This window comes from Archocentrus centrarchus, chromosome 13, assembly GCF_007364275.1.
Source record: "Archocentrus centrarchus isolate MPI-CPG fArcCen1 chromosome 13, fArcCen1, whole genome shotgun sequence".
NCBI lineage: Eukaryota > Metazoa > Chordata > Actinopteri > Cichliformes > Cichlidae > Archocentrus > Archocentrus centrarchus.
In genome coordinates this window covers 18,336,082-18,358,194 of record NC_044358.1, presented here as the reverse complement: position 1 = coordinate 18,358,194, position 22,113 = coordinate 18,336,082, and the positions used below count along the sequence as shown (strand labels likewise).

Sequence of the window (22,113 nt, the reverse complement as noted above, 5' to 3'; positions counted from 1 at the left end):
GGTGCAAACAAGTGTGTAGCGTCAGCAGCGAGGTGACCTCTCCTTGTCCTAGATGGTCAAACCTTGGCAGGAGATGGGACTGCAAGTGTGGCTACAATGGGGGGAGGAATGGGTGGGAGGTTTTGAGGTGCGCAAGGGCAAGCTGAGCAGTGTGACTAGTGAGGAATGTTGTGTTTAACAAAGGCTGTTTTCACAGACTGTAAAACCAAATGTCCCAGACAGCCTGTGTGGATGTGCACCCACTGGTCACAGGGGAGGTGGTGCCAGTGCAGCATTGCCTGCCTGGAAGAAAATGTAATAATGCTTCGTGAAAAGTATTTTGCTGCATAAAACCTCAATGAGGTAACCACAATTACAAATGTCACGGGCCATAAATGCTCATAAACTATTTAGTGCTACTGAGGGGGTTCGAGCATTTATGCAGCAGTATGCATTTATGCCAGTGGTGTGAAATAAGGCTCGCTGAAGCTGTTTTTACCTAAATTGTGTTTATAATTAACACATTAAGTGTTTGGTGGTAGAAAATGAGATGTGAATTATCATCTCATAAAGAAACAAGGCTGCTTGCTGCACTAATTCAATGGTCTCAGTGCAAAGTGCCCCAGGAGGGGAGATTGATTGGTGAAAAGGGCAGCACTTTCACCTGGGGATTTATAGCTCTTTGAGGATATAAATAAAACACCAGAGGGCATGAAGGTAGGGTGTACAGTGTGGTGACATATCATGGGTCATGCTTTAATCCCTGTACAGCTGAGCTATAGCACTGAGAGAGGGAGGCTCCCTGCAGAGTTCCCCTGATGAGGACTCAGAGCTAATAGAGGCTATGAAGACGTCACTGCGGAATGAAACCGGTGGCTCAACGTGAGGGAGCCACTTCGAAACGAGCATTTTTGCTTATCTTCAGCGAATAAATATGATGTCCGCCTAAAACTGCTGAGCGAGCAAGTTTATCAGTTCAAGCTTCAGCGAATGATAATAACACAGTGCTGCGAACAGCAACGGATTCCTGAATGTGTAAAAGCTGTAATTATCTCAAAGAAAAGAACAATGCAAGAGTGTTTCATTACCACTTTGTTTTAGGACAGAGTAGTCGAAGTGTGTCTGTATTCACGCTGATGAGTGCACACTTTTTTCAGCGCTGTACCTGCGTGTGATTGCTTTGTCCTTCAGTGACTGATCTCCTGGGGTTTATATTAACTTTCACATTCACTTCTTTGTTTCCTCTGCAGTTTTAATTCAGCATATCTGTGACTGAGTTAACATTAATAAGCTATTTTTTTAAACCTTTGTGTACACTGTGTGCACTCAGGCCTGGTTAATGGTACAGCAATGTTAGAAGCAATGTTCGCATTTCTGGTGTGTGTGTGTGTAGAGGTTATCTAAGTTCCTTTTTCACATGCTAAAGGACTGTGGAACAATGGCTCAGTGTGTTTATTTCTATATTCAATCTGAGATTAAAATCAAAATAAAGTAATTGATTGGACCTGCTACATTTACTCCAAGAACCCTCACAAATGTGTAACGTGAAAGCAGCACTTATATCATCTTACAATCTGACACCTGCTTATTAAAATGCAATCTAAAAATAGGATGGGCTTGGTCATTGGAGGGGCTGAAGGGTAACTGGTAGGTCCCTGGTTTTTATCCCCACAGCACCCAAGGACCAGCCGAAAACACCTTCAGTGTGTCCTTTAAGCAGCACGATGAACCTTTGCTCAGTTGCTGCTGTGAAGACGATAATCATGCTTAAAAAGTAAATGGTTATTTGTGCAATAAATGGTTCTGTGCACGTTTAATGCCTGTTTTCACAAATGGGCCCTTAAAAGGAGGGGATTCCCCTCTGATTCCAATACAGTTTTCATTTTTTTCTTCTTTTTAAAGAAAGAACAGCCACAAAAAATGCAATCATGTTCGAGTTTTTAACACCGTTTCTTAATCTTAATCTTAAAAAGTGAAATCCAGTGTCACGATACGATCCTTATCCTGTCAGTTTATATTGATTTAGTGCTGTAAACAGTATCTTTTTTAAAAAGAAAATGCTGAATTATAATCACGCCTTTGTCCCATCGAACAGCAAAAGTCTTATGAAGGAGAGTCTAATAGTAAATGTCCATCAATCATGCATATGAAAATGTTTGTGAGTCCTTTTTGTTAATCCCGCTGTTCCTACAATAACAACTCCCACTGCTGTGGCTAAGGTTATAGCATTACATGTGGAAATAATTAGGCAGTTTAGATGTTTAGGCATTTTTCCCATCAATGGGGAGGTTTTTGATCAGTCACGTATTCTGCAGCCTATTCTTGCAGCAACAGATAATTTATATGGCCCCACAGAGACACCATTTCAAATCATGCAGCCAGCTTTGGAGTGCATGAACAAGCAGAAGCTACCAAGACAGCTTAAATCCACTGGAGGACTGTGGCAAGATACCCAAGATGTTTGGACAACCTCATTTGCCTTGACAGGAAGAGCTGGCACTGGTCAAAAGATAAAGAGCGCTTACACCAAAAAGTTCTATTTTAGTCTTTGTTTAAATGCATTTTATATGAAAAGAAAAACATTAAATAGGCATCTTGCTTTACACCAAAGTAAGGATGCTTTCAGAAATAGATGATTTTTGTTTTTCATTATATAAAGTCACTTTAGTGTGGCAGTTAGGCTAATGTATACCTGAAGTGGATACTGTGACCTCTCATCTATCACAGTTGTTATAGTTAACTATAAACTTTGTGGACTTTGTGGACTGGTGCCAGCGGAACCACCTCCTGATCAACGCCGCTAAAACCAAGGAGCTGGTGGTGGATTTCCGCAGGCGCAGACCCACCACACGGACACCGGTGAACATCCAGGGAGTGGACATTGAGATAGTGGACTCTTATAAGTACCTGGGTGTTCACCTAAACAATAAACTGGACTGGACTCATAACACTGATGCGCTCTACAGGAAGGGTCAGAGCAGACTCTACCTGCTGAGAAGGCTGAGGTCTTTTGGAGTGCAGGGGACACTCCTGAAGACCTTCTATGACTCTGTGGTGGCATCAGCCATCTTCTATGCAGCAGTATGTTGGAGCAGCAGCTTGTCTACAGCTGAGAGGAAGAGGATAGACAAGCTCATCAGGAAAGCCAGCTCTGTCCTAGGATGTCCTCTCGACTCAGTGCAGGTGGTGGGAGACAGAAGGACTCTGACCAAAATAACATCACTGATGGACAAGGTCTCCCATCCCATGCATGAAACTGTTGCTGAGCTGGAGAGCTCCTTCAGTGACAGACTGCTGCATCCTAAATGCACAAAGGAGCGTTACCGCAGATCCTTCCTCCCAGCAGCTGTAAGACTTTATAACCATCACTGCTCCCAACAAAAACCACAATAGCCTACACAATGTAGGATAATATATAATATACTGTAAATAGTCCGGCACATCATGCACATTGTATATAGTGTTATTATTATTAGTAGTATTAAGGTTAATATTGTTTGTTGATTTTATATATATTCTTTTCTTAATAGTGTGAATTATTATATCTTTATTTATATTTATAATAACTGCGGCTGCTGTTACACCCAAATTTCCCCTCTGTGGGACAATAAAGGCTGTTTCTTCTTCTTCTTCTTCTTCTTCTAAACAAAAAAGTTAGTGTGAAAAACTAAAAGCTATCTTAAACTATATTTTGTGTTTACAAGACTGAAAAAATAGGGAAAAAATGCGCCTTCAGTTCCAGCTTTTGGTATCTTACTTAATTTTATCTTGTACTATTATTAGTCAGTTTGGGGCAATTTTTTTTTCAACACAATCAACACTAGGAGGCTTTGGCGTATATGGATATTGAAACTGGGTTGTCTACATGACTAACAATCAAGTGTTTGTATTGGTATCTGTTCCAGGCTTCTAAAGTCCCCCTAACAAATACCACTGATATTATAATGGGAAAAAAAATACTAATACTAAGAAGAAGAAGATGAATGAGAATAAATAAATAATAGATAAGTGGAAGAAGAAGGACGGAACGACGGACGGATACATAAATAAATAGATAACATTTTTAAGCAATCAAACTAAACACAGACGACTGAGTCCACACGCAAAACTCATTGAAACTAAACGGAATGATTTTTTTTAAAAAATAAATTTAAAGTAAAGACTATAATGACTCTGTTATCTATATTTATCTTATCCGAAGTTGTATATAAAGTAGAAACAAACAAACAAAAATACAAATAGCTCATATTGCTACCATGCGCTACCATGCACGCGCTGATGTGCACATACTCTGCCGTCCGGGGATGACTGGGGCAGCGCGCGCGCGCGTTCTGAAGCGTGTTTTCTGTTTGTTGACCTGCGGAATGGTACAGCCCACGCGCCTCGGTCGCTATGGAGAGAGGCTCCCCAGGAGCACGAGCCAGCCAGAGAGAGAGAGAGAGAGGGAGAGAGAGCAGGGCCGAGCGAGGAGCGAGGAGGACGGATCGGAGAGTGCCGAGGCGCACAGACACACAGGAATCATGGAGAAAAGATTACCGCTCAGGACGACTTGGCAATCTAACGGACTGCGACTTTTGATATCTCTCCTCACCTTATACGGACTTACCGGTGAGTTAACGGTTTTTGTCTCATTCCTCCCGCTCCTCCCGCAGTACTTTTGAGGCCACTGAAAGAAGTTGTGGCAGTGGGGTTGCTCGGAGGGTCCTCACGGATACAGCACACAACCCAAACCGGCTGGCTAGTTCTTGTTTTGAGGTGGGCTCGTCCTGCTGTATTTAAGCTAAGCTTAAGGGGGGTAGTTGTTGCCTGTGGACAGTTATCTTTATGTTAACGTTGATGGGAAAGTATATCCTGCGTCAGTCGACCGTTAGCTCACTCTCCTACCCCCCACTTGAATTCAACTCCGTTATAACCTTAGTCAACTTCTTTGCATTGGAGCGACTGTTACACACAAGCTAACTGTATTAAAGTCTTCAGAGCATTCCACGAGCCACGACTCGAGGCACGGCACTGATTTGTGTTGTGGCGATAATGCGCAGACTTTCCTGCTAACGTTACTTACAGTATGTCACATCCTGACTTAGCTAACATCATTCAGGGACTGTGGGGGATTTACCGGCTAGTTTGTCCCCCACCCACATGGCTACAAACTGAGGAGGAGCAGTGATTAGAGGTGCGCAAAAATAGAAATGAAATGGAACAATCTGGGTGTCACTTATGGCAAGGAAGAGAGGAGCTCCTTTGTGAAAAGTTTGCCAAGTGGTTGGTTACAGATGGTGGTGGTGTAATGGAGAATCAGAAAGCATTTACTGTCATCAAACACAGGTGGTTGATGAAATACAGGGGAGGAGAAGAGGTAGCGCAGAATCTTCTGCTGTGGGTGTGAGGGGTGGCAGGGGAAATGAAGACATATTTGAGTGCAGGCACTGCAGTCGCAGAGTCTGTGGAAGTATTGACCTGCAGTTGGGCTGCATGCCAGCTGAAGCACCTTCCAGCCCCCAAACTGTCCCGAGGAGAGCAGCTGGAAAGCTTTGCTGTGTCTCAGACACAAACACAGATGGATGCTTAAGTAAATACTACCCAGCAATACACCAGTGCTTTTTGTTTTGTTTTGTTTTCCCCTGAATCCAAGGGCAATAAAAGCTTTCCAAATATGCATACACTTTATGTAAAAGGAAAAGAAAACTTTTACTCCATTGCTGATTGTAATGTGACATAGTGTTGGGTGGTATGAGGAAAAATTTGTATGATTTTATTATTTTTTTTTAAGATTCTGGCTGTTCACAATATATCTTGGTTATTATTATAGATATTATTTACGTAGAAACATGCCTTTAATGCTCCTTCTTCTGTCAAGGTTAAATAAAATGTAAAACGCTTTAATGTCATCATAAAAAAGAAAAAAAAAACAACCAAAATAAAAAGCAAACCGCTCTTATGCCCTATCAGAAGTGCTCATGGGTTCAGTAGATTCAGTCCTTAATAGGCTGCTTGTTCTGCATTTAGATGGAATGCTGCTTCTTGTTCCCACAGCAGAGCTGGCTTTGAAAAAAAAAAAATCCATTTATATTTATTCTTCCACAGTTTGTGGCACAGATCTTTCAGTCTCTGGGAAAAAGTAAATAAATAAATAAAGATATTACCTGTTAACCTTCAGTAACAGCTTATCATTTCCTCACCTGGTTCCCTGTTGTTGTATGGAGCTGCCTGAAATGTTACCTGCAGTGAAAGTCCAGCACACAGGCAGCATGAGGCAAAGCCAGCCTCTTTTTTTTTTTTTTTTTTTGAAAAAAAAGTGAAAAACCTCCAAACAGCAGGCCCAGCTCTTCTCTTGGTCACAAGTTATTTTGGTGCGTCCCCAGTCTTGTTTTCGTCATCACCCATATGCCTTAAATAATTACATTTTGGCACACACACAAAAAAAAAAAATCCGCTTCACTTTTACATAGAGGCAAAAAATAAAGGACAAGTCTTGGAGAACAGTGAGTGAAATCTTAGTAAGTTCTGAAAATATGTTATCATAACTTGACTCTAACATTGGCATTTAGGGCTGGTACATTTAAGCCACTTGGAAACCCAAGCGAGCATTTTGCCTGGTCACTATTATTTGAAAAATTCAGACATGCATGAAATTAGGATCAGTATGCTGCCCAGCACCAGTCTGGCACTCTCCCACCATAACAGTAACTAATGGCCTTTTTAAAGCTGCCCTTTCTTGCACAGACACTTATAATTGTTAATGATGCAGCTCTAACTAGTTTCTTGCTTAATTGCTTGATCTGAACAATCTTTGTTACAGTGTTCTAGAGCTCAAGTTGATGTACATAGATGCTTTGTTTTGTCCGATCAGTAGTCAAACAAATATATTTGGTTTAAAATACAATGAGCAAACAAAACATTTAGATCTGAGAAACCACACCTTGTTTTCAGTCGTATAATATCTGCCAATATAGTGGTCTGGCAGATTAATCGGTCTTTTGCGCCTTTCCTGCTGCAGTCAGTCTCGTTTCTGTCACTTGCGCGCACGTCGACACTTGCAACACGTTTTTATAGAAGCCTCTTCATACCGTACTTTTTCTGTCTCTGCCCACAAAACATTGGTTCATAAATCAACGCTGTGAACCGATAAACAATGCACTGTTGCAATCTAAGATGATTAGTCTCCACAACGTGCTCCAGTGTGTTTGCAGATTTCCAGTCCAACGAGGCACCTCTACAGCCAAATATTCTTATCATGAACACAGAGAATAATTTAACGAGTGAAAGTTTTGTTTGGTTTTGCGTTTGGATAAAAATGTGCGCAGGTTTTTGACTCTTAAAAACACATGGTTGGCACCCATGTGGTCCCAGGAGGACATTGTGATGTAAACACTTTTGATGTCAGTTTTCCTTACTTAGCTGTAGCGTGTGGACAGGATTTTTGAGGAGGGGATTTGTTAAAAGGCGTGTCCACTGGCTGTGAGGTCTATAATTGAAGACTCTAGTTTTGTGGTTCCTTCTCTTTGGGCCACATGATTCACATTCTAAATAAATAATGTAGTAATGGAGCCACCCCAAATTACAGACTCAGAAATAGATTTGAAAAAGCAGTGCAATGACTGAGCAGATTTGGCTCTTATAAGGCTTAATATGATTCTGGACTCATTAATTGACAGCATGATGTAGCCAAGAAATTTACTTTGTCATTAAGAGTAAGATTAAAACAGCTGTGGCTCTGCCACCACATGGTATAGGGCAGATCAGGTCAAGACCCCTTTGTCGGGGGAGGAGGTTGGATAACTCAATATAAAGTTAGATCCCAGTCTTACTGGCTTTTCCAAGTAGTTACAGCAACTGATACAGCTTTTTTTTAGTAACCAATTAGGTCAGTAACCTATATTTTTGATATAAATTTACAAAAAATAGTAGTAAAAAATTAAAACTTGGTGTCAAGATTTAAGAAACTTCAATTATTTCAATTTTTAGCTATTAAAAATATGTTATAGGAGAAAATCCCTATGCCTTATGGCTGGTTCTTATCTAGAGCTTTGCTACTCGAGCACTCAAACACTTTATACATGTATTTTTTTCTACACCTAAGTGCTTTGTGTCTAACATTCACACACATTCACATGCCGATGAACGCGTGAGAGAGCAATTTGGGGTTCAGTATCTTGCCCAAGGATACTTTGGCATGAAGACTGGATTAAACCACCAACCTTCTGTTTTAGTAGATGGCCTGCTCTACCTCCTGAGCTACAGCCACCCCATTTATTGTGTTTTTTTACATACCGTGTTGTTATTTTGCTATTCTATTACTTATATGCTTTTGTATGTTTCCTTTAAAACCATTTCAAGCCATGAACCTGTGAGAGGGTGCAGTGAAACTGGGTATGTGCACAGCATCAGTGTCACATGACTGTTTACTGAGAGACAGAAATGTTTGTTTACTTCTGCTCTTCTTTTTTTTCCTCAACCCTTAACTGTTTGAACATTTTAATTGCCCACTGAAAAACCTATCTTAAAATTTTGCCTGCTATGGTTTTGTATTAACTATTCGGGATAGTCTGAAGCTGACTGCTAACTTAACCACTAGGATAGCCCTTTGCCCTTTTGCTGTTATAGTGTAGCTTTAGCTGCTGTGATGCTTTTTCCTTATTTAGTGCCAATACCTTTGCTTTTCTTGTTCAGTTTTGGCAGCATTGGTGTCTTTTGTCTTACTGCAAGCCTGTTAGCCATAGCCTAGCCTTCACTGGATGTCACTATAAAATATATTCTTCATTCAGTCATTAATTATAACTGTGAAACTCTGCATGCTTGTCATGGTTGTGTGGTTGTACAGCAGAAAGAATTGCAATGTTTATTGCAGCGTCAGCTGTATCTGCTACATTAAGTCCAAGCCACAGCTCCACTACTTCATTGGAGCTGCTTCGGTTTAAATGCGCTACTCTGTGTTCAGTGCTGATAGGCTTTTATCCATAACATGTAACCAATGAGATTATTCTGTGGGCAGGACTCTGTACCACAGAAAGGCGCACAGAGAGCGTGCCAGATCAGCATGGAAAGATGCAGAATAATGGTCCAGATAATCAGCCTATCCCTAGCTAATTTTAAAAAAAAAGCTTTTATCATGATAAATTTTGCACCACCCACTTGACACTTATTCCATTTTTCAGATAGTCTTTTCCAAACAGTGACAGTGATAATTTATAACATGACTTACTGATTTATTTATCTGTAGATTTCAACATTTCTCTTCATTGCTGATGTTAATTAGCCACAGTTGTTATTTGTTATCAGGATTATGTGCAAGAAAAAGGTTTTTAAAAGAGCATTTTGACATTTGGATGCACATGTGTGGGTCACAGCTGTCACATCCATCTGAGCCTCCTTATTTGATCTCAGTTGAGAAGCAGCTGACTGAACACCCCTAATCACATTAAACACACGCAGGGTTTTCTTTTTGAAGGAAGGCCATAAGCAGATGAGTGTGTGGCTTTGTTGTGTAGGCTGTGTGTGGAGTCAAGGGAGCAGGCTGTGGTCACCAGCTCCTGTTGACTCCACCCTTTGCTTCCTCTTCCATGACAGATGTGACTGACTGTCAGAGGCTGGGAATGGCAAGCAGCTTTCTGGTGGTCCCTTAGTGAATATGGAGTTATAAACCCCAGTTTTGCCTTTTCAGCAAAGAAAAGACATCATCATCTGTGACATTGCTGTATGTTACACCTTACAAGTTGGGCATGAAGGATGGCACCAGTTTCCATTCATTCCAGTTTAAACAGCTCTCTTCTTGTTTGCTTTCTTCTTGAGTAGGCTAATGCATATGCACATAACTGTCTCTTACCTGCTTAAAGTGACAAATTAAGGAAAAACCAACGGTGTCATAGTAACAGCTTCAGTACACTTTGGTATTGACTGAGGTGCTGCACCAAGGCTCAGCAGAAGATAAAATAAATAAGAATTATTTTGATCTGTGAATTAGCCAAAACAACTCTGGTTTAGTCCAATAATACAAATATGAAGGATTGAGCAAAATATGTCCACTTTAATGATTACACAATATATAACTATAGAAAGTGATGTACACAATTGTGTTGGCGGTGGCTGAAGGGATTAAAGTGGTCTTGAGCAATAGTTCTTCAGGCCTTCTGAAGGTTTGTCAGTTTTTCTTTGGACAATGGCTGCTTTTTCCACACATTTTTAGTCCAGTCCCTGTACCTGACCATTTTTAGAGGAATGTTTGTTGAACTACTTAACACTGACCTATGACTCATTCAATGATCAAAGACACCTGATTCAAGAGATGAACTTGCGTCTACGCATAACAGAAAACTTGGCAAAGAACCCATTTAAAATTTTATCTTGAGACACTTTGTTAATAGCAGTGTATTGCAAAAGCACATCACCATTTTTTCAGTTTAATCTATAAAAATGCCAAAGATAACACAAATTGACAGGCATAAAATAGTATTTTTGCACCAGCAAAGTGATTCCCAAAAGTGTTATTGGCTGAAAACTGGGCATATTTCAGCATGGTGTGTAGTGTGTCCTTAAAAAATTTGAGGAAACTGGACGAGTGGAGGACAAAAGCAATGGCAGGCCTAAGAAAATATCTACAGCAGATGAACAGTGTCTGAAAGTCATGTCATTAAGAAACAGGAATAAATTCATCAAAGACCTGATGTGGGACCTGAGGGATGCATCTGGCCCTTCAGCTGATCCATCTACTGATCACTGAAGCCCAGTCAGAAATCGTCTCAGTCGAAGGCTGGCTGTCAAGAAGCCATTCTTTAGGAAGGGAATCAAGGAGAAGAGGCTGAGATATGCCAGATTACACAAGAAAAAAGTGAAAAACTGAAAATCGGTGGCAACAGGTCTTAAAAATCAATCCAAATGTGAAAATTTTGGTTCAAATCATCATCAATGTAAACAGAGAAGGTCAGGAGAGGAGTACAACAGTGAATGTCTGCAGCCATCAGTAAAGCACGGTGGAGGCTCTGTCTTGGTTTGGGGCTGCATTTCAGACAGTGTTGTTGGAGATCTTGTTGAAATTGATGGAATTATGAATGCAGAAAAGTACCATCACATTTTGATCCACCATGAATTACCATCTGGAAAGTATCTGATTGGCAATGGTTCAATTTTCAGTATGACACTGATCCCAAACACACTGCCAGTGCAGTAAAATCATACCTAACACACAATGGAACACTAGCACTTTAAGTGCTCAGTTAGAGTAGAAAAGCGCTATATAAGAACTAGTCCATTTACCATTTATCAGTCATAGACTGACCTACCCTGAGCCCACACATCAACATTATTGAAGCAGTGTGGGATCATCTTGACAGAATGGAATAAATGGCAGCCAAAATCCAAAGAAGACCTTTGGCTCTCCTTCAAGAAGTCTGGAGAACAATTACTTAAAGAAATTACCAAAAAACTACCAAAGAGAGTTCAGTCTGTGTTGAAGAATGAAGGTGGTTATACCAAATATTGATTTTCAAGCTCGTTAGAACTGTACAAACTCTGTTTTTGCCTTATATACTATATTTCCATTTATTTTTACGGATGTTTCAGTAAATCGCTGCACCTATTTCCCATTGTCATAGCAAAATATAACGAAATGAGGGGTCACTCAAGACTTTTTCACAGTACTGTATTAATAGTGGTACAAATATAGAATGCATCCAAAACTTAACTTTTGACCCGACTGTCTGGTTTCGTGAGTCAGTGACTTCTGGTGGCATTTGTTGTTTTATGTCTGCTTTTTCCCCTGTACCAACTTTAGTAGTTACCAGTCATTAGGACTGCAGTGCCTGAGTATTCAGCCATTCAGACTTGGGAGGAAAAGGGAAAATGCTGAAAAATGCACAGAAAATGCTAATATTAGCAGTACTAGTTTGTCTTGCCTACTGAATGAATCGTGGATAGACAGGAATTGACTGTTTCAATTACTGAGTCATAGGAAACGGTGCTGTATAAATGGCTTCCAGATATTTCCATGGTTAATTACCTACTGTGAATGAACAGAGGGAAACTTTTTAAACAGTTTTTTTGTCTGCTGTTTTCAGGAGACCAGGGTTTTTCCCAGAAAGACAGAAAGAGTAGATCATATTGTGTGGCTGAGGTTGGGGTCACTTGAACACACTGTTGCTTTACAGTCCATATTAAAGAGCTATACATGCAGTACGTGCACAGTCAGCAATCGAATTCCCCAGGAGAGGAGCACAGAGGTTATGGGAAACAGGTGTGGCGGCTGAGCTTCATCTGCTCGGTCTTATTTGTTTCACTCTTTTCAAGTGTGGGATGAGCACACAGTCAGTTGTGTGCACTGACACACCCCCTACCACCCAGGTGGGAGATTATTAACACCCACTAGTCAAATACTGGGCAGTACTGACCGTAGAGAGTAAGCTGTCTGCAGTGTTTCATATACACAAAGAATGGTGAGTTCCAGTACATTAAACCGAAGCAGATAAAAAGAATAAGCACACCTGCCCATATCCTCATCTGCTCTCTGCATCCAGCCTGGATGTTATGTCACCATTACAGCTGATTGGCATCAAATAATTTTCTGTTCTGTTCTGATTGTGTGCCTGAGTGAGATTGTTTTAACTTGTGTAGTGTAGCTAACTACAGTGAAGACTTGCATTGTTGAATGAAGAAAACTTCGGCTAATATTTACTATGTATAAATGTAGTGTTTCCAGCACACATAGTTTACTTACTTGAGTTTCACCATTTGAAATGTGTTGGTTCTTAAGAAAACTTTTACTTGGAAAACAAGCGTTCTTCGGTCCCGGTGTGTGCAGCACGTTTCACAGTTTCACTACTGCTTGACGAGTAATTTTACAAGTGTTTGCAGACTAGTTCACATCTTTTCTACAGACTACTGGTGACTGCGGCAACCTGCTAGCCAAAAAAAGTTTTTACAAGTAGGTTTTCACCCTCTTTGCCACTGATTTCACCTAGCAGGAGCCAGTAACCTCCAGCAACCACTTGCGAGTCGATCAGGGAATACACATTTTCCCCTAGCAACAGGAGGAAGCCAGGGGGCACCAACTGATCTGTGTGACTGAGGCCTTAGTTATTGTAAAAAACAAAAAAGTATATAGAGTATGATTTATTAATGTATTTAAGAAAGCTTGAGTGCACCTTCTTTCATGTGCATATACTCGCACCCCTCCCTCACGCTCCAGCTTTTATTAAATTTTTTTAGGATTGTTTATGATGCATGTTTATTTAGTAATAAAACATGATATGCAGAGAGAAAGAAAATAGACATTTTATTTAAAGATGTTTTCACCTAAGTTAATCAAAAACACATTTATGGTATTTATCAAAGACTTTAATTTACACTCCTTGATCTAATCCTCATTATATGGCTCTTTTTTACATGGATACTTATTGATCTACACCTGACTTAAGCAGTAAAAACAGAACAGGTTTGGCTAATTGGAGGGTGAGTGGTTCAGTCCCTTGCTCCGCCCACCACTACTCAAATATGCTTGGGCAAGATACTGTGCTCCAAATTGCCTGTGTGTGTGTGTGTGTGTGTGTGTGTGTGTGTGTGTGTGTGTGTGTGTGTGTGTGTGTGTGTGTGTGTGTGTGTGTGATGGGTGAAAAGCGCTTAAAGGCAAAAAAAAAGAAGAAGGAAAAGTCATATGAATCAATAGCAGTTCACTTACCATTTACCATTGAATTTTGATCCAAACCCATAAGTGAGAAGGAAATGTTCACTGCATGCATTATTTATAATAATGGACTTTCTTATGAGTGACAGCCTAAAACAATTTCTCGCATTACTGAGGGCAGAGTTGAAACATTTAACTCTGGAAGACTTATTTTGGTTGAAACAGCCTATTTGCGTTTAAGAAAATCAATGTTCTATGACAATTTTTGGATTTCATATTTACGGTTTTATGTGACAAGAGTCCAGGTTTTCAGGCACTGACCTCAGGGAAAGAAGACCTGTCTCCTCCTTCACAGTTAGCTAACTTGTCTTTCTGAGCAGTGCTGGTCCATGATGCAGATTTGGTGCAGTAAAAGCTTCAACACAATATTGTACAACCGTACTCTTACTGGTTTTCAGACAGATTGTTCTGTGTTCCCCTGAGATTCACCACTACACCACCCATGTCCACGCAGCTTCCTTCTCCGTACTTAGGTTTCCCTTCATCTGTTTTAGTTTCTGATCCTCTCTTCCCTTCAGCTGAATACATTTCCCCATCTTGATTAAAGCAGCAACAAAGAAGAACAAACAGACTGCAGGTTTTATTACTGTTTAATATTGATGAAGGAAAGTGGAACATATCTGTACACTGTATTTTCCTACCACATTAAGCTGCTCCGTCACAGAGGGGAAGAGTCGTAAATCAGTGCTAATCTCTGACAAACTTCATGGCTGCTGCTGTTTTTGTCTCAAAAAGAATCATCAACAAAACAACTGGCCGGGCTGGCTCCTTTTAGGTGTTCAGGGTGTAAGAATATCGGATAATACGTCTGAAAAAGGAGGGCACACACTCTACAACCTAAACCTGTTTGGCAAGCTCCAAAAAGAAATGTTAGCTCCTGCTTTTATGCAGTCAAAATATTTGTGAGCGTTGTTCACATGTAACCTGACTTTTTTAGTCTAATTTTTTTTTTTTATCAGTTTGAATACATGGGGAGTGTGTAGTACACTGTCTACACACACTGTTGCTGCATCTATATGTGTTTGTCTCTTTCTCTGAGGTCCCTGTGGATACGTACTTCAGTCAGCTTTGTTGTTTTCGTTTTAACAAAAGACCTGAGTGACCCAGACACCTACATATTATCTACTTGTTCTATCTGTTCAAAGTGGGTGGCACATGTGAATCAAGAGAAGTGCCTTAATCTGCTGCAGAATAATGGTGAGAGTATGCGAGTGGGTGTGCCAGGAAAACAAACTTTGTCTTAGCAGGGTAATGCTGGGGCACTGCCACACTGACCAAACTACTTACTGCTTATACAAACAGTACTGAGGCAGGGTTTTGCCTTTTTTACTGCTTTACTTCCTCCCCCTGTTGTGAAGCAGTCAATATTGCAATCTCGGCCTTCATCAGTATTATGAAACTATAATATATACTGATCAATGAGGAGAAAAAACATAAGGAATAAGAACAACAGTCTTGACTGTGCACTAATTAAAATACACAATATGTAATCCAATCTGTGCAATATCTGAACATATTTCAGAGCATACATGCATACATAATTTCTGTCTCTATTTAAGTCACTACAGGTGTCTGGGCAATATTTTATATGATGGATCTGTTTGATTATGGCAGAAATAAAAAACAGGATTATTTTTAGTAATTGTAATCTGGATTGTTTAACACTTTCATGAACTTAACATCATGCATTTATTGAACTTTAAAATACGTCTTGAACTTGGAAACAAGTGAAACAGAGTCACCCAATAGGGAGCAGCAGGTGTTTTACTGTAAAAGCCATCTTAGAAGGGCAGCTGCTGGTCCATGCCAGCCTGTAGCCTCCACCTGGGTGTTTGCAGGAACAGCAATGAACAACCAGCTGACACCTCGATCACATGCCACTGAACACCAAGCAAAGGCAGCTGCAGTCAACTGTTAACGATCATATCACAGGTTTATCTTCGGGAACTTTGCAAGACTTTATGCCTGGATCGATCTTGTTGAACAAAGACTCTCTTTCTGTCATCTTGGCTCAAGTTCAAGTAAACTGTGACAGTGTTTTGGCTTTTAGACTTAGTTTATGCTCCATTTGTTGCCCTTGCAGAATGTGGCACATGGCAAAAGTGACATCACAAATACTGGCAGCCTCATTGTTTTGGTCTGTAGTGTACCTCGAGTTTTGTAATCTGACACACAGCCGGCGTGCCCAAATCTTTTTTAAGGATTTTGCTTCATACTCATATTAAAAATTAGTATGATAATGTGAAATTACAATTTTTGGGCACTTTAGAGCAACAAAAAATGGGAATGTTAGGACATGCAGTAAACCTCCTTAGCCATCGGTCAAAACTTCACTTCACAAAACTATATGTGCTTCAAGGATGCGGTCGCTGGGGTGCCTCTCTAATGACTGATTGTTAGGTGAAAGAAGTATGAAGTCGACTGAGTGCTTGCAGTCCAAGCAACTCCAACAGAGTCACATTCTCCCGCTTTTCATTCATTTCGAAAAGGTTTTAATGTGGCCATTTGCAACATATATGTAGTCAAATGTGTAACCAATATTTAAGGAAATATAAGCAACAGATAAAAGTGTTTAGCTGATTAGCAGATAAAATGTCATAAATGTATCTTTTTCATATCCCACCACTATTAATTTTCCATTTTTGTTAAGACTGAATGAACACAACTCTTTGTATAGCCACAGATGATGTCTAGTGTGAATAGCGTTATATTTGACATTCATGGGTCCTTTATATGATGATAATTTTAAATGCTGGTTGTTGGCAGAAACAGGCATCATACAAGAAATCCAAAATTGGACAATCATGAGAATCATTTGAAAGCAAAACATTGTAATTCCCTCTGGGGTCTCTGCGGCATGTGGGAAACTATGTTTCCATTATGTTCGATTGGCCTAATGAAAGTACAGTAGCCCATTTAGACCCACTGAAGGGCAGTGGAGTCTGTGATTAGTACAGAACCCATTTTCTCTTCGCTGTAAAGCCCCCACCGCCACCCAACAAGGGCGGGATCTATTTCTGTCCTAATGAATGAAAATTGAGCTTAGTTTTATAAGATTTTTCATCAGGAAATTACAGTAATTTTCGGAGAATAATGACATGTAAATGCGGTGGCAACAGCATGCGCCTAAAAACAAAGTGTGTGTCTAAGGTCATTGCAAGGTTTAGGAGGCTGTTGTTTTCACTCAACTTCTTTTATTAGCACAGAGCCTGGAGTGAAGGGTTATCCTTGTAGCCGTGCTATGTTGTCCTTGCTTGGCCTGTTTGTGGATTTTAACAAATGCTGTGAATAATTTACTGAGATCAGCTGATCAGAAACTAAGCCATCCATGAAGCTCACCTTGTGACACTTCACTAGTGTAATGTCTGACCAGTTGACTAAACAGTTACTAAAGCATTGCTATCAAACCTTTATACAGGAGGTGCCAAGCATATTTTAGTTCAAATACGATCCAGTTTGATCCAAGATGGGATGCACTTTTTCCCTTTCATTAAATGTAAATACATTCTGAAATTGTTCACCTGAACCATGGTTTAAAAAAGAATTAACCATATGTTCAACTGAAAGACCCTTAAAAATTTACCAGAAATCAGAAGTTATTAGAGAATTTACATCCTCTGATGTGTTTAGAATAAGTTGGTTTTCAACAGTATACCTCAGCTTCAGTAAGTGTATTGTTGTTACATGTGGATACTAACTGATCACAGTGGAAAGTCACAAAACTTTCACAGTATTCGGTATTTTACATCTTTTATGATTCAGACAACTTGTTTAGATTTAAATATGCTTTAAAAATTTCAGACATTTTAACTCCTGTGTAGGAAGCCTGGCATCATCAGAAAGTGTGTAAGAAATTTTGAGTGATTAGTGACTTCACTGCAGCTTTCACACTTTGCAAAAGTCATCCAGTGGACCGGTTCTGGTTCCTTGGCCTCATGTTTGACAGGCCTGCTTTATACTGTCTAAAAACGGATAGGAGTGCACTAGATGATCTAGCAGCACATGTCATAAAGCCACTTTTCTGCCTAAGTGCAGTTTTCAGCACTATGTTGCATAGTGAGAGCGGTCTCTATTAGCATCTACTTGTCAGGGATGGCATACACTTCAGCTCTGAGTAAGAAAGACTCCAATTGTTGCCTCTCTACTTAAAAAAAGAGACCTCCAAAATTAAGTTGCTTATTCTCACAGCACAAGATATGCCGCTCTTTTTCTTTACGCCTCATTCTGTATAAAATCATTTGAATCTGGTAAAAGTTTCCATCTAATCCCCTCAGAATCAGCTGATTTTTACTTCAGCAAGGCTTATTTAATATAATAAGCCTTGTAAAATTTGTTATTGAAACTATGACATACCCATGATATTGATGCAGGTTACAAGAAGCTGGTTATAGAGAAAATCATACTTAACTGTAACAAGATTTTGACTGTATATTTTGACACTTGGAGTGGAAGTAAAATTGATTTGGTTGGAAAAAGTTTTGACCCATGTCTACTTCAAGGGTCTGTATCTCACAAAGCTTTTGCACAGCTTTGTTAAATATACTGAAGTTGTATAAAAAACATCAGATGATTTAGATTGGAGGGAGGCCGTGGATTTTTCATTGAATGACCATCTCAGACCATCTGTGACTTTTGTAAATTGCCTTCTCTGTTCTTTTCTAACATTGCCGCCCATATTTGGGTCTTTTAGCATTGCGCGTACACATACTAAAATACCACAAACCCCCACAGCAAACAATAACAGATCCCATACAATAGGACAGGACACTGTAGGAGTGTTTGTGTTTCTTGGTACACAGTGGCAGACATTGTCCTTCACAGGTCCTACTGCGTGGCTATAGCTGACTCTGATGAGAGTTTGCTTTCTGTCATGACACGCGGTATACCAACATTATTGATCTTTTTTTCTTTTAAGTGCTGATCTTTAATCAAATGTGACTCGGATGTGAAGGGCATACAAGTCTGCATTGCTGTGCAGGAGCGAAGAGAAAAAGGTTTTTAAGAGGACAGTGACATGTGAAAGAGGCCTGACCTGCCCCATTTTTTAAAGGCCTGTCACCCTGTGTTTGTCTATGCCATGAATTAGTCCCGTGAAAAAATACCTCACACCCTCGCAGGATACAATACTCGGAAGGATGGGGGGTAGGGTTGGCAATGTTTTTTTTTTCTTCACGCTGCACAAATATTTCCAACGATAAAAGCATACTATTCACCAGTTCGCCACTTGGCCTGTCCTGTTTCTAACTGATTAAGGAAGAGTTATAGGTGGTGCAAGAATGAAGAAAAGGTGTGGGGGCCTGTGTTTGGCATATAGGCATTGTCTAATGATTTCTTTCCCCTTGCTACTACTTTAGAAACTAACAATACTAAATGGCTCCACACTGCCAATTGACTTCATTATGTTGACGGTGGACCTGTCACCCTATTGCTGCTGGGACAGGCTTCAGCCTCCCTGTGACCCTGAATTGGATAAGCGTGAGAAAATGTATGGATGGGGTGTTTAAAGTCATTGACGTCTCTCAAATAGAAGAGGCAGTAGAAGGTCTGATAATAAAATTCCCTTGTCCACTTAGAGGGGTTGAATTTTGTCAGGAAGAGTTGATGTTTTAGCCTGTTCAGATATTACTGGTTAATTATTTTATGAAGCTATTATGGCCTGCTGTTTTGTGTGATATTAGCAGAGTTTGCAAATGCATGTTAATGAACATTTTTCAATGTGACCTTGGTCATAAGAAGGAATTTTTAATAGTAAACCAATGGTACCGTTGGCTTACACTGGAGGGAGAGAGTGCCTGTAAGGAGTATAAATTACTGCGCTCATTAAACAGTAATGAAACACTGCCCTTCAACCTGCCTACCTCCTACACACACTTGAAAATCACTGAACCAGGAAAGAGAGCAAGCTGTAGGCTAACAAACTGGAGAGGAGGGTGACATGGCTAACCTAACCCATCTTCAGTATGATTGTTTTGCCTGCTTTGTTCAGAGCAGCTTCAGATATTTACTGTGATGTTACTAGAGTGCAGACAGCTTTACTGCTGTCAGTGTCTTAATTTCCAAACCAAACTCTGATTTTAATCATACCTTTCTTTTATTTAATTTCTGTTTTCTGGATTTGATTTTAATTTGCAAATCACTGGATCCCTGTATTTAGTTATAAACAGCAAGGAGCAAGCAGCAGGAGGCGACTCCTGCAGTTGCAAAAAATAAAATGTTGATGTAAACCAGCACTCAGCTCCCTTGCTCTCTGACCTCAGTAAATATTTTCCTGATGAGTTAATGATCTCAGTGATTAGTTTCATGTCTTACTGAATTTTGTAATGATCTCCATTAGAGTCAAAAGGGGAGGATAAACCAGGATGTGCCTCTGGACAGACCCACCATGTGAGTGACAAGTTGCTACCCTGTAAGCAATGCAGTAGCGCTCTGTTTCAGTCTGAGCTGCGCCTCGGCGGTCATGTTCAGTTTCAAAACCCCAAGATGTTGAGGGTGGAAAGTCTCAGCCTGAGATTTAACAGTGAGACTTAAAGGTTTTCTTTGCATCTAAAAAATGAAAAATGAAAATAGGCTTCTCTCATTATCTTAACTGTATTCGGCCAGTCCTGATTTTGTGCATAGGAACTCACCAAAAGGTGCATTTTGAACTAGGAAAAACCCTGGACTTGGCCACGTTACAGTGGCTACATGCATCTTTTACATACAGTCTTTGGACTAAACTGCAGGTTTGCTATGGTCCTATATTATTATTTTGGTATGAATGTACAAAAATGTCATTACAATATCATGATCTAGTGTGCTGCTGCTGAAGTGAGATGTCAGCTTAAAGGAATCAAGTATCAGTTCATGTCAAAAGTTAAAATGACCCAGCCCAGATTAATTTCTGTGACCTGACATAGCTCAGGATGTTTGTCCACTCTTCTGTCCATCTCACAGCTGAACTTCTTCTAAATAACTGCCCTGTTTTTTGGGGTTTTTTTTTTTTTTGCTTTGTGTTGTATTCATTCTCTGCTCAACTCGGAGTTTCCTCTTGCTTTTAGTCCTAAACCACACTCCCTCTTGCTCAGATCCTATGTCTGCATTCTTCTCCTGTGAGGTCTTCAGATCAGTTCCTCAAGAGTGCTGTTTGACACAATAATCTATGCATGGAGTTTGTCTACACGAACCTGACATATTGTCTATTTTGTTGCTGCTCGTGAATGTTTCTGGCTGTGGATCCCTCTTGTTTCGCACTGCTCTGACACAGACTACAGGGTTCATTGGGAGGATCTCAAGCCACGAGACTGCTTCCTCGGGGGAGGTCAAGACCGAAGCTGGGTCAGGCCTCAGATAGGTGGAGATTTTGGCTCATCTATTGGCCGACTTGGACAGTTTGAGTGTTGCCAGGCAAAAAGGAAGGTTTTGATTTACCATTGCGTCTTCCGAGCAGCTTGTCGCAATTAGTGATGTCAGCAGGGAAAGAAACAAATATGAAGCATTTCTTCAAAGAGTAAGCATATTCTTCCCATGAGTTCATTCTTTCCTTGGGTTTCTGAAGAGAAAGGGGGCAAAAGTGCAGCCTGTTTCTCTTTGGCTGAGTTAGATTTTGCAGGTCGGGGTGTTCTTAGTGATCTGTATGTTAAATGTCACATTTAAAGTGGATCAAAAACAGTAACAGCATATAAATTTGGACAGCATAATAAGTTTAGTGTGTGTTTATTTCAAAAGCAGTTTTGGTTTTCTTTGTTGTTGTTTTTTTTGGTTTACTGGATAAGACGGATAACCAGTAATGAACTTAGTGACACTTCTGTGCTGTGCCTCAGCTCTGCATCCCATTTTCTTGATTAAACTGTGTGACGGTGTTGTTTAACGCATTGCTTACATTTCATTTGCCTGCAGTATTTTAGACAATATGTCACAGCGTTCTAGTTTGTGAGCACTGGCTGTGTTTTTCATGGTTGCAGCTAGCAGTGCCAAGTTTCCCCATTCTCCTCCTGGCTGTAGGTATCCCATGCAGAGGCCATCTGTCTCTCCTCCCCTAATGGTAAGGGTGGAGTCCTCTTTAAACACCCCCCCCCACACACACACACCCCCCGTTCCTTCTTATTTCCAAATGCCTACTGCAAAACAAACAGAGCATGGCATAGATGGAGTTTTGTTTCTTTGTGTGCTTTGACAGGCCTGAAAACTGACACGAGTCAGACAAACTACCTACAGTAGCAGTTGGAGTGTCGTGTCAGGTAGCAGCAGTATGTGGAGCATGTTGAAGAGAAGTCCGGTCAGGGACACGTGTCTGCATTCATCAATACAGTGTCATGCATGCCAAGCATGTAAGTGTGCTTCAGGAGGGTTTTTCTCAGCCTCCCATCTACATTCTTGTTTCTGTCATAGATACAGGGTAGGTCTTGATCCTTCTGTCAAGCTTTTGTCATTTTTTTCCTCAAGCTAAACAAATGCGTTGCACTAGTAAGGTGACAAAAAAGAAA

The 22,113-nt window shown here is 40.3% G+C and overlaps 1 protein-coding gene across 4 annotated transcripts in view; it reads left to right on the top strand.

The window, feature by feature from the left end:
• The first annotated feature begins 4,369 nt into the window (after window positions 1-4,369).
• nectin3a (nectin cell adhesion molecule 3a) overlaps window positions 4,370-22,113 on the top strand; it is a 35,693-nt gene continuing 17,949 nt past the window's right edge. For 2 of the 4 annotated variants that reach the window (XM_030745451.1, XM_030745450.1), the window contains exons 1-2: window positions 4,454-4,587; window positions 21,807-21,957. In XM_030745451.1, the coding sequence (XP_030601311.1) occupies window positions 21,879-21,957 (79 nt within the window). In that variant the 5' untranslated portion in view covers window positions 4,454-4,587; window positions 21,807-21,878. Of the gene's footprint in view, window positions 4,588-21,806; window positions 21,958-22,113 lie in introns of all 4 variants that reach the window. The other 2 variants (XM_030745448.1, XM_030745449.1) reach the window with 2 other exon arrangements.